The sequence below is a fragment of the Eschrichtius robustus genome, chromosome Y, assembly GCF_028021215.1.
Source record: "Eschrichtius robustus isolate mEscRob2 chromosome Y, mEscRob2.pri, whole genome shotgun sequence".
Taxonomy (NCBI): domain Eukaryota; kingdom Metazoa; phylum Chordata; class Mammalia; order Artiodactyla; family Eschrichtiidae; genus Eschrichtius; species Eschrichtius robustus.
This window is the reverse complement of record NC_090846.1, coordinates 3,393,215-3,407,312: the sequence shown is the minus strand read 5'-3', so window position 1 is coordinate 3,407,312 and position 14,098 is coordinate 3,393,215. Positions and strand designations below refer to the sequence as shown.

Genomic DNA, 14,098 nt, shown 5'->3' with positions numbered 1-14,098 from the left:
GACAACCAGCCCTTTAGTAGAAGTGACCCAGGAGGACACAGCTACAGCACATACAGAAGCACCCTAGCTGGCATCTGAGCATCTGGAGGCGGGCAGAGTTGTACAGGATAAAATTACAGAACGGGTACTGGTGTACCAGGAAGCATCACAAAGAGGGACAAAATGAGTAACAAAACCAGTAGCTGATGTTGAAAATCAAGCTTGATTTGCTTAAGAGAAAAAAATTTTTACATGCTGTGCTAACTAACTATAGCTAATTAAAGGAACTCCTTTTGTAGATCCAAATCAGAGGAGAATGAACACATTGCCGGGTAATGGTCAGGGAAGCAAAAAGAAGACAATTAGTTTAAAAGACTTCAGATCAAGATGACATAGAAGACACAATCCTCCATCCCCCCACAGAGATCAACAATGAGTTATCTAGGAACAGAACAGCTCTGGGAGAGCTCTGGTTTCCATTTAGACACTTCAGCAACACAGTGGAACAAAAACCCTGAGAATAACTGCAAAAAAGGGAATGAAGAACAGCCTCATTTTATCTGATTGTCCCCTTCCCCAGGCAGCACTACTCAGCATCAGGTGAGAACCACTCTGCTATAAAGAGTTCCCCTTGCCAGTAAAGGGACAGTGGGGTAAGCAACCACCTTACCCTGCTTACTAGGGCATCAGAGCAAGGACTCACTTTGGTTCACCCCACTGAGACACTGACAGACTGAGATGTAGAGAGATGGCTATGAAGAAGGAAGAGCAGAGGTTTCCAACTGCAGGAGAAGCAACTGTGGTTCCCAGTTATCTGGCCTGCAGTGGACCCCAGCAGCTTTACCACTGCAGAAACATATAGCCTGCTCAATTGCCACAGATACCCTGCAGATTTCATCAGCCCCTTGTCATTGGTATTATTGTTTGTTGATGCCTCCCTCCAGAGCCCGGGATCTGCACTCGTAGCCAGCCAAGGCCTCTGCAGCTGCTTGAATTAGCAATAACATGCTCATTGCTGAGGCCCACCAGCATGCACATGCTTAGGACTGGCTTGTCCTGCTATTCATCTGAATGCTATCTGCCTGAACCCTCATCACTGGCCTCAACAAACAGCAGTACACACACCTGGGCAGAGTCTGTGCAGCCACAGGAGAGCACACCAACAACTAATACACCACAGCAGCTTGTAGATTCAGATTCTGACCTCTCTCCAGTCACTGGCCTACAACACTGTGTACACCTGCAACTAGTTCCTCCAGCTGTGCACTTGCAAAATCCCAGTCCACCCCCTGCCACTGTCTCCACTGTCACGTACTTGTGTCAAGAGCCAGTAGACACAGTAGTGTACATCAACAGCCAGGGTCTTTGCAGCGGCCAGTGAGCCCATACTTGGCCCCAGCCCTTACCCTGGCCCCCACCAATACATGTGTCTGGAAACAGCCACTGCTACTATATAGGCACCCAGGGCTGGCCCCACCGCCAAGTATATGCAAAACCACTGGTTCTAGCCACCACCACTCTTTTCCCTTTTCTCTAGCCACTGTACCCAGAGTAATGGCTGAAGACCTCAACAGCCACTGCAGCCACTACAGGACACCTGCAGTTGTCAATACTGTGGACCTGAAAGCCTATGCTAATGAGTCACCAAACCCTCCACATGTCTAGTCCAGGTATATGCCATGACAACTGGTGCCCCATACCACTAAACTAGGGGTCAGAGCATTCTCTAACATGCTGTAAAGCATAAGGACATCCACTGCGTTAATGTCTTTCCAACTGAAGACACAGAGTCATAAACTGAACTTGAAACCATCAAGTCTGGAATAGGTGATGGCTTCTTCAGATGCACAGACACCTACACAAGGCACAGGGATCATGAAGAGTCATAACACTATCTAAGGAAAACAGTAAAGTAATAGAGAACACAGTAAGAATACAATAATTAACCCAAAGAAACGGAGATTCAGGAATTACCAGAGAAATAATTCAAAATAATTATTCTAAAGATGATCACAGAGCTGCAAGAGAACATAGAAAAATAATAATGCTTTCAGGAAAACAACACAAGCACAAAATAAGTTCAACAAGCAGATAGAAAGCATTAAAAAGAAACAAAGAATGAGCTGAAGAATTCAATAGAGAGCTTCAATATCAGACTTGACCAAGCAGAAGAAAGAATCAGGGACCTCCAAGACAGATCATTTGGAATTATCCATCCTGAGGAGCAAAAAGAAGGACGAATGAAATGGAATTAAGAAAGCCTAGAGGACCAATGGAATGACAATAAGAGGAACAATTTACACATCATTGGAGTCCCAGAAGGAGAAGAGCAGGAGAAAGGATTGTGGAAAGCTTATTTGAAGGAATAATGGCTGAGAAGTTCCCAAACCTTGGGACAGATTTGGACATCAAAGTTCATAAAGCAATTAGGTCACTCCAAAATTCCAATCCAAAGATTTTTTTCTCCAAGACTCATTATAATAAAACCCTCTAACATCAAAGACAATGTCAAACCATCAAGAGAAAAATCATTCTCTCATACAAAGGAACCTGTATAAGGCTATGAGAGGATTTCTCAACAAAAACTTTACAGACCAGGAGAGGACAGAACGATATATTCAAAGGGCTGAAAGAAAAAACACTGCCAACCAAGAATGCTTTACCTAGCAAAGTTGTCCTTCAGAATTAAAGGCAAAATAAAGCCAATCCCTATAAACAAAAGCTAAGGGAATTTATCACCACTAGACCTATCTCACAAGAAATCCTGGAAGGAGTTCTTCAAGCTAACACAAAAAGACACTAATTGGTAACATGAAAATCTATAAGACACAGGTAAAGCCATGTCTATATATTCAGTTTCAGAATATTCTAACACTTTAACATGGAAGCATGTTGACCACCTAATTCTAGTATATTGGTTGAAGGACAAAAGAACTGAATACAGCTGGAGTAACAATAACTTGTTAATGAATATGAAATTTAAACACAAGTGAAGTGTGATATCAAAAATATCAAATGGGTATGGGGGTATAAAGGGTTGAGTTTTTGTATACAAACAAAATTAAGTTGTTATCAGCTTAAAATAGATTGTCATATCTTTAAGACATTTCAAGTAAGCCTCTCACAAAACAAAAATCTGTAGCAGATACAAACAAGGTAAGAAGAAGAAAATCAGAGTACCAACTACAAAAATCATTAATTCACAAAGGAAGACAGCAAGAGAAAAAAGGAACAAAGAAACTTATAAAACAGTCAGTAAAGAATGAACACATCATTGTGGCATGTGGGATCTTTAGTAACAGCATGTGGAATCTTTAGCTGCAGCCTGCATGATGCAACTAAAAAAAAAAAAGATCCCACATGCCACAATGAAGATCTTGCATGTGACAAGGAAGATCCCGAGTGCCACAACTAAGACGCGGCACAGCCAAATAAATAAATCTTTTTTTTTAAAAAAAAGAAGAATTAACATGTCAGCAATCACTCCTTACATATCAATAAGTTCTTTAAATGTAAATGGGCTAAATGCGCCAATCAAAAGAGATGGAGTGGCTAGATGGATAAATAAACAAACCCACTTATATGCTGCCTACAAGGGACTCACTTCTGATTCAAGGACACATACAGGCTCAAAATGAGGGGATGAAAAGATACTCCAGGCAAGTAGAAAGCAAAATACTTACAACAGACAATATGGACTTTAAGCCAAAAGCAGGAAGAAGAATTAAAGAAGGTCAAACAATGTAAGGTTTATAATTACATTATAATAATGTAATTATAAAGGGTCAATTCGTCAAGAAGATACAACAATATTAAATATATACAAATCCAACATTAGAGCTAAATATATTAAGCAAATACTAACAAATCTGAAGGGAGTAATAAACAACGATCCAACAATAGTATGAGACTTTAATACCCTGCTTTCAACAATGGATAGGGTTTCCCTGGTGGCACACTGGTTAAGAATCCATCTGCCGATGCAGGGAACACAGGTTCGAGCCCTGGTCCACGAAGATCTCACATGCCACGGAGCAACTGTGTCCCTGCACTACAACTACTGAGCCTGTGCACTAGAGCCCGCGAGCCACAACTACTGAAGCCCCCACGCCTAGAGCCCGTGCTCCACAACAAGAGAAGCCACTGAAATGAGAAGCCCACACACCACAACAAAGAGTAGGCCACGCTCGCCACAACTAGAGAAAGCCCGCACGCAGCAATGAAGATCCAATGCAGCCAAAAATAAATAAATAAAATAAAAAAATTAAAAAATCACCAATAAAGCATAAGAAAAAAAAAGGGATAGATCATGCAGACAGAAAATCAAGTTGAACTATACTTTAGACAAAATGGACCTAACAGGACATTCCATCCAACAGCAACAGAATACCCTTCTCCTCAAGAACACAAGGAATATTCTCCAGGACAGGTCATGTGTTAGGTCACAAAACTATTTTTAAGAAATCTTAAAATCTTATCCTTAATCTTAAAAGACTGACATTATACCAAGTATCTTCTCTGATCACAAATATAAAACTAGATATCAATGACAGGAGAGAAACTGGAAAATTCACAACTATGTGGAAATTAAATAATACACACCTGAAAAACCAATGGCTCAAAGATAAAAATCAAAAAGGAAATTTAAAAATATCTTGAAACAAATGTAAATGTAAACACAACATACTAAAACCTATGGGATGCTGCCAAAGCAGTTGTAAGAGGGAAGTTTAAAGGCAAGAAACACCAGATATTTTGAGGGGAGAAAAAGGTCTCAAAAAACAACGTAATTTTACACCTCAGGGGAAGAGAAAAACAAACTAAGCCCAAACTTAGCAGAAAGAAGGAAATAACAAAGAACAGAGAAGAAATAAATGAAGTACAAATTAGAGAAAATTTAAAAAATCAACGAAGCCAAGAGTTGGTTTTTTAAAAGATAAACAAAATTTTAGCTAGACTTACCAAGAAAAACAAAACGAGAGAAGACTCAAATAAAATTATGAATGAAAAGGAAGATACAGATACAAAGGATTATAAATATCCACGCCATTCAAAGCCATCTATAGACTCCATGCAATCCCTATCAAAACTCCAAAGGCATTTTTCGCAGAATTAGTAAAGATCAATTCTAAATTTGTAAAAAAGGTCTCATAAAACCAAAGCAATAATGAGAAAGAAGAAAGCTGGAGGAATCAAACTATCTGATTTTAAACTCTATGACGAAACTATAGTTATCAAAACAGTATGGTACTGATATAAAGAGACACATAGACCAATGTAGCAAAACTGAGAGCCCACTATAGGTTAAACTAATATTTGACAAGGCAGCCAAGAATATTCAAGGGGAAAGAAAAGTCTCTTCAATAAATGGTATTGGGAAAACTGGATATTCATATGCAGAACAGTGAAACTGGACACATATCTTACACCACTCACAAAAATTAACTTCAAATAGATTAAGGATTTAAATTAAACGTAAGACCTCCAAATGTAAAATTTCTGTAAGAAAACACAGGGAACAAGTTCCTTGTCATTGAAATTAACACAGGTTATATCCAAAATATATTAAAAAAAAACCCATACAATTCAATAGCAAAATAACTAACAATGCAATTTAAAAATAAGGGGAGATAGCTAGTGGGAAGCAGTCACATAGCACAGGGAGATCAGCTCAGTGCTTTGTGACCACCTAGAGGGGTGGGATAGGGAGGGTGGGAGGGAGACGCAAGAGGCAGGGGATATATATATGTATATGTATAGCTGATTGACTTTGTTATACAGCAGAAACTAACACACCATTGTGAAGCAATTACACTCTAATAAAGATGTAATAAATAAATAAATAAATAAGAAAAGAAATTCAATTCCAACTGGACTAAAACCAAAAAGGGAAATTACTGATTAAAAACTCATTTATTAAAAATAAATAAATAAATAAGGGGAGGATCTGAATAGACAGTTTCCTAAGAAGACACACAGATGGTCAATAGGCACATGAAAATATGCTCAATATCACTAAGACTCAGGTAAATCCAAATCAAAACCACAATGAGATACCACCTCACACCTGTCAGAATGGCTATCATCAAAATGATGAGAAATGCTGTTGGTGAGGATGTGGAGAAAAGGGAATTCTTGTACATTGTTGGTGGCAATACAACCACTACAGAAAACAGAATGGAGGTTCTTCAAAAAATTAAAAATAGAGCTAACATATGATCCAGCAATTCTACTTCTTGGTATATATTATAAGGAAATGAAACCTCCATCAAATAATATGCACACCCATATTCACTGCAGCATTATTCACAATAACCAAGTCACAGAAAGAACCTAATGACCCACTGACAGATGACTGGATAAACATATACATACACACAGTGCAATATTATTCAGCCACTACAAAAGAATGCTATCTTACCATCTGTGATAACCTAAAGAGAGCTGGAGGCTTTATGCTAAGTGAAATAAGTCAGACAGAAAAGACAAATACTGTATTATTTCACTTATATGTGGAATCTAAAAAAAATTGAATTCACAGAAACAGAGACTGGAGTAGTGGTTACCAGGGACTAAAGGGTGGGGGAAATGTGGAGATGCTGGTCAAAGGGTATGGACTTCCAGTTATAAGAGGAATAAATTCCAGAGCTGTAACGTCCATAAAAAAAACCACCACAACAACAACCCCTCCCCCCCCAAAAAAGACAAATGACTCATAAACCCAACCAATGTAGATAATTAAGAAAATTAATTTCAACCAAGTATTAAAGAACAGGACTTGACCTATGTTAATTACCTTTATATGACACTGAAATAATATATTTGTTGAACAGTGACATTCATCTTTTACCTTGTAAAGAATCAATACCGCAGTCACATCTGACACAGGATTTCTGAATCTGCATATTGGATGCAAAGAGTGGAATGCTGCTACCCTTACCAATAATAATAGTAACCATATGGATTCCTACCATAAACTGAAAGCTGACTATGTATTAGATGCTGCTGCTGTTATCAGAATGATTACCATTCACAAATCAATGAGAAAAGTAGGCACAGAAAATGTGAAGCATGTGCCCAAGTTCAGGAAATGAAGGTAGGATACAAATCAAGAATAATTTCATCCAAAAAGTAAACCAATGATGTTATCATTGATAAAATAACACTTGTTCATTAACTTAATATAGCTCACAAATTATAAGAAATTCATCCCCAAACTCTTAATAGGAATATAGTTCTAACTGTAAAGATGACAACAGGAGGAAGATCTATAAACTAGATTGTCAAATAGAACATTCTGTAATGATGGAAATGTTCTATTATTTGAGTTGTCCAATACAGTCGTCATTAGCCTGGTGGTTCTCAAATGAGGGGTAATGTGTCCACCTAGGAGATATCTACCAGTACTGGAGAACATTTTTGGTTGTCACAATCAAGAGGTGTCACTGGTATCCAGTGGGGAGAACCCAGGGATGTTGCCAAATATCATACAATGGACAGGACATCCTCCATAAAATATCATAGGACAACTGAAAATGTCAATTGCGTTGAGGTAGAGAAAAGCTGAACTAACCATATACGGCTAGTAAGCACTTGAGTATGGCTAATGAGAAAGGAGAAATTAATTTTTAAATTAATGTACTTTTAATTAAGAAAATTTAATTTAATAATGATTATACAGCTTTACTTAGATATATAAAGTAAGTAGCTAGAGATAATGAGCATAATATAAAAATAAGGATCTTGTTTCTCAAGTATTTTAAAAACTGAGTATCTTCAAAGAACAGATTCTGGGATTAACATATACACACTACTAAATATACAACTGATAACCAGCAAAGACCTACTGCATAGCACAGGGAACTATACTCATTATCTTGTAATAACCTATAATGGAAAAGAATAGAAAAGAATATATATGTATATGTATATACATAACAGAATCACTTTGCTGTGTACCTGAAAATAACACAACACTGTAAATCAACCATACTTCAATACAATTTTTTTTTAATTTAGGAAAATAATGAGCATGAATAAAAGCATAAAAGTGAACACCCGTGAAGCTTTAGGACACATGTCCCGGCACCAAACAGGAAATCACAGGGAAACTCTCCCTCTGTCAGTGCAGGCCACTCACTCTTGCAGGGTCTCTACCCCCTTTTCTTTGTCCTGCAGTTCTTGCTTCATCTGGGTCAGCTCTCGTTTTAATCTGGAAAGCTAAAGACAAATTACATTTTTTTTTTCCACATAAAGAAGCTGTGAAAAATGATTTCTACAGTTGTTAGCATTGTCATCTAAGTTTCTGACTAGCTTGCAATTCACGGGGTCACCCAGTCTCTCCATGACCTCCCATTCCTGGCACATCAAACAGCCTTGGCAGAGGGGCCGGCTCGCTTAGACACAAAAGGCCCGGGTCACAAACAGCTTTCTACCCATGTGGAGCCCTGGAACCGGCAACGATTTTCTTTTTCAAGGTATTGATTTACACATTGCAATGAGCAAACTGTCATACGTTTTTCATCCTCTCTTCCGCTTACTACCCACAGATCCCACCTAGGAAACGCTGTTGCTCAAAGCATGGCTTCCCACTACCTGAAAGTCAGTCGCCTGCAGTACTTATTTAAACAGGTGCTAGGACCCACTCCAGGCCTTGTTAAAACTCCACCTCTGGCTCCTTCAGAAGAAACCCCGCGTCTTCCCCAGGTCCCCCTGGGAAGGTCCACCACACTCGCTCCCCCTCTTCCACAGACAGTGACACACGTGTGGGGACGAATCGAGGACACGGTGACTGCATGGGACAGGGAGGGCTTGCAGACCCGGGGCAGCCCCTCTGAGCCCCTCGTGGAGGAGAGAGACCCCTCCACCCACCTCTGGAGAAGCCTGCCGGCCCTGGAGCCTGATGACAAAGTGCCTTCCGAGCAAGGGGACATAGGGCACAGCCCAGGAAGTGATTTTAAACCTAATGGTTCCCATGTCTTTTGTTCAGCATCTTCGGGGCACCTGGCAAGCCTGCTCACACAGCATCCAGTGAAAATCGCAGGAAGGCTGACGTCTGGGATCTCGTAACAGGTGCAGCACCTGGTCACAGGATGGGGCGAGCTCATGTTTCCAAGACGCCGAGAAAAATCCCCACGCAGATGTCTGATCGCTCCAGAAAGCAGGCATACTGACAGCCCTTCTGAACCGCGCTGGCTGGGGTTGGGAGCCATCTCCGGCAGCCGGGCAGGCAGGGGACACTTAATTGTGGGCCGTTCGCTGGCAGGGAGCCCTGCCTCTTCCAGGGGCAGCCAGCATGGTAATGAGACAGTTTCTATGGAAATGGGGATGGGGCTCACACTTTGAACTGATGCCCCAGGTGTTTTTTGTTGGTGCACTAGAATGTGAGAACCACAGCATTAAAAGAGACACTCTGGTTTAGGCACTGAGACACTAGGATGGGAGGCTTGGTCTCCAAGATGTCTCCTGTCCCCCCTCCCAGACACCAAAGACAAGAGGATGAAGGGATGGAACATGGTGGCACACAAAGAACCCGGCACCACTGGCAAGGAGCACCGGCACCTTCTGGTCAAACACCATCGCAGGCAAGATTTCTCTGGGAATACAGAGACCAGGGAAGAACAGCAGATGCTAAAGCTGCCAAGGGACAGAGCTGGCATCCCACTAATACAGGGAAGCAGCCCTGTGAGGTTGGGCCCTGACATCCCCAAATCTTTCCAAATGTCGGATGAATCTAGCCCTATGAAATACACAGAGGGATACAAGCAATTTTTTGTTAGATGGGCTGAGGCTTTAAAATGAAACTTTTCTCTTCCTATCAAAGGAATTAAGTAAATCATAATAAGTGATGTTATCAGTATATAAAAAATACACATGCTGCTTCTAGTGTAAAAACACTCATTTTTACTCACCCCATCCCGATGACTTGTTATTTCTGCTTTTATCTGGAGTGGGTTGTACTTAGTATTTGTTGAATATCCAGAAAAGGCTAAATAGAATGAAAATATTTTATTTTACAATAGAGCCATTAAAATAAATAAATGCATACAGACAAGACCTTCATATTCACCTTATTAATTACCTCTTAGCATCACACATACAAATTAACATTACCACTGACAACTAAAGAACTAACATTTCACAGCCTCAAATTTTTATAATGGTTGATTTTTACTTAAGGATTTGTTTGCAGATGACATGACCCTTTATATGAAAAATCTGAAAGAAATGACCAAAAAAAAAAAAAACAAACTTCCAGTGACTAATAAATGATATAGCAAGATTGTAGGATATAAGGTTATTATATAAAAGTCAATTGCTTTCCTAAATACCAGCAATAAACAAGTGGATCTGAAATTTAAAACACAATACCATTCACATGGCACCCCCAAAAGTGAAATACTTAGTTATAAGTCTAACAAAACTTGTGCAAGAGCTATACAAAGAAAATTACAAATCTCTGATGAACTGAAACAAAGAAGAACTAAATAAATGAAGAGACATTCCATGTTCATGGATGGGAAAGATTCGATACTGTCAAGATGTCACTTCTTTCCAGCATGCTTTATAGATTCAAAACAATCCCAATCAAAATTCTAGCAACTTATTTTTTGGACATCAACAAATTGATTCTAAAAGGACAATAGGCCCAGAACAGCCAACACAATACTGAAGAAGAACAAAGCTGGAGAACTGACACTATCAGACCTCAAGACAATATAAAGCTACAGTAATCAAGAAGGTACGGTAGTGGCAAAATAACAGGATAGCAAAGACAGTCTTTTCAATAAATGGTGCTGGAACAAGTGGACAACCACATGCCAAAAAAAAAAAAAAAAAGAATCATCTAGACAGACTTCACACACTTCACAAAATTTAACTCAAGACCTAAATATAAAAGGCAAAACTGTAAAACTCTTAGAAGATTACATAGGAGAAAACTAATAAGACCTTGGTTTGGAAATGTCATTTTAGATAAAATACCAAAGGCATGATCCATGAAAGAAATAATGGGTAAGTTCAACTTCATTAAAATTAAAACTTCTGCTCAGTGAAAGACAATGTCAACAGATGTGAGACAACAAATCACAGACTGGGAGGGAACATTTGCAAAAGACACATCTGATACAGAACTGTTATCCAAAATATAGAAAGAATACTTAAAACTCAACAATGAGAGAACAAAGAACTCAATTAAACGGGCCAGAGACCTTAACGGACACCTCACTGAAGAAGATAAACAGACAGCAAAGCATATGAAAACAAGATGCTCTAAATCATATGTCACCAGGGAAATGAAAATTAAAACAACAGTGAGATTCCACCACACACCTATTAGAATAGCCAAAATGAGAACATGTACAGCACCAAATGCTGGTGAGGATGTGGAGCAACAGGAACTCCCATTCACTGCTGGAAGGAATGCAAGATGCTACAGCCACTTTGGCAGTTTCTCACAAAACTAAACATACTCTTACCATGTGATCCAGCAGTCACACTCCTTCGTGTTTACTCAAACGTACTGAAAATGTACATCTACATAAAAACTTGCACACTGCAGAAGGTTCATAACTCAAAACTGCCAAAACCTGGAAGCAACCTAGATGCCCTTCAACAGGTGAATGGTAAATAAACTTTATTACATCCAGACCATACAGTATTATTCAGCACTAAAAAAGAGAAAAGAAAAAAAAAAGTCAGGAAGCCATAATAAGATATGAAGAAACCTAAAATATACATGTGAAAAAATATACAAGTGACAAAAGCCCATCTGAAAAGTCTGCATGTTATATGATTCCAAGTATACAACAATCTGGAAAAGGCAAAAACTGTGGATTGTACAGCAAAAGAATCAGCCATTGCCAGAGGTTGTAAGGGGGAGGGGGGGAATTAATAGGTAGAAACCAGAAGATTTTTAGAGAAGTGAAAATACTCTAAAAGATACTATAATGATACGTACATGTCAGTATATGTAGGTCCAAACTCACAGAATGTACAGCACCAAGAGGGAAACTATTATAAACGATGAACGCTGGGTAATGATGATATGTCAATATATGTTCATCAGTTGTAACAAATGTGCCCTCTGGTAAGTGATGGGGGAGGTCGTGTATGTGTAGGAGCAGTGGGATATGGGAACTTTCTGTACTTTCTGCTGAATTTTGTTGTAAATGTAAAACTGTAAAAAATAAAGTTTTTTAAAGGTAGCTTTACAGTAATCTGTCAGTATATGGCAGACCTGAGAAAATGCAAGTCCTCCAAGGTTTTTTCCCCACACAAACTGAAGAGCCCACACTTTTATCCTGAGTTGGATTTCACAGATATGTAATAGCTAAAATACAATACATGGCTTACTGCTTTCTTAAACACTGCAGTGCACATGATTTAAAGTCCTTATATAGGCACAGCATCATTACCAAGAATAACCCATATCTAGGGGTGAATAAGACACACAGAACTTTTACACAGTCAGCCACTTTCTGGCAGCACAGAGTGCTGCAAGCCTTTTCCAGTGTCTCGACAACTAGACCACTTTAGTGTCCGTTTCTAATTTCTATCACCCCGTCCACCTCTCTGCATCCCTTTTTCTTGATGCTTCTGACTCCTTTCTCTTAGGCCTTGAAGCTACAGTGACTTGGTTCCTGTCCCTTTCTGCGTTGTGGAGACTCCTCTTTCTTCATCTGAGAGTCACCCCACACTGGTGTAATCTGCATCCAGGTCATTTTCCTTAGTTTCTCCTGCTTATAAGACCCATCTGCAGGGTCACCATCCATTCTTTTATTCCTTTGATCTGGGTACTGAAGGCTATCATTCAGGTAACTTAGGTGGCAACATCTAGAAACTAGTTCAAAATCATTTCCTGACCTCATATTGGAGAGTGTGGTTTCTAGAGGAAGAATGTCATCTACCATATCAGTAAGCAAAGCAGGCACCTCCAATGGTACACCCTGTGGAGACTCCGGATGAAAAAACACAGGATACTGGCTCCAGATAGCTGAAGTGCATATCAAAGCAATGATTTCAGTGAGCCCAGACTCTTGCATCTTCCCAGACATAGGAAAGCACTAAATTCCTTAATGTGACATATCTGCTTTCTTTTATAAACAGTAATCTTTTACCTGTTTTTCTGTTGCAAAACTCTTTTATATGCTGGCCCCTCCCTTACCTCTTTGGATCAGTCCCTCAGACATCTGAGCTATCTGAGACACTGCCTCATGGGCTTGAGTCTTCAGTAAGAGCCCCGAAAAAAGCAACTCCCAACTTTTAGGTTGTGCATCATTCTTCAGTCATCAGCTCCATGCCATGAAGTGGCTTAAACACCAAGACTGTTTAATAGCTCCACATACAAACAGCTCCAAATAATTTGAACAGGTCAGAACCTCCTATTTAAAAAACAAACAAACAAAAAAAACTTTTCTCTGCAAAACTTATTTAGCTCACTATCACTCAGAATTCCAAACAACTGAATCCACTGGAAATAAATTTCTGTTACAGCTAAAATAGTTGCCAAAATTACCTCAAATTTTCATTTACTAAGAATCATAGATACACAAAGACAATGGATGAAGTATTTAAGGAATATAAATCTTCCTTAGGTTAGCTCCTATTCCTTTTGTTTTGCCTCTTTCTTTCCATTTATTAAGATCACAAACAAGATGAATACCTCAAACAATGCAACTGAAAGAAATCATTCATACAAAATCTCCATGTTAAAGTCCTGGGACTCAAACACAGTAAGTTAAGCAAAATGAGAAGACAGAGAAACACAGAGCAGATGAAGAGGCAGAGTAAAAACCCACCAGGCCTAACAAATGAAAAGGAAATAGGCAGTCTACCTGAAAAAGAATTCAGAATAATGATTGTAAAGATGATCCAAAATCTTGGAAATAGAATAGAGAAAATACAAGAAACCTTTAACAAGGACCTAGAAGAACTAAAGAGCAAACAAACAATGATGAACAGCACAATAAATGACATTAAAAATTCTCTAGAAGGGATCAATAGCAGAATAACTGAGGCAGAAGAACGGATAAGTGACCTGGAAGATAAAATAGTGGAAATAACTACCTCAGAGCAGAATAAAGAAAAAAGAATGAAAAGAATTGTGGACAGTCTCAGA

The 14,098-nt window shown here is 39.1% G+C and overlaps 1 protein-coding gene across 1 annotated transcript in view; it reads right to left on the bottom strand.

Annotated features, from left to right (window-relative positions):
* The window catches only part of LOC137757632 (protein WWC3-like), a 94,661-nt gene extending 81,492 nt beyond the window's left edge, over positions 1-13,169 (bottom strand). Inside the window, exons 1-3 of the mRNA XM_068534222.1 lie at positions 13,145-13,169; positions 9,891-9,967; positions 8,120-8,199 (exon numbers count right to left, since the gene is read on the bottom strand). Of these exons, the coding sequence (XP_068390323.1) occupies positions 8,120-8,199; positions 9,891-9,967; positions 13,145-13,169 (182 nt within the window). The remainder of the gene's footprint in view (positions 1-8,119; positions 8,200-9,890; positions 9,968-13,144) is intronic.
* Between the last annotated feature and the right edge of the window lie 929 nt (positions 13,170-14,098).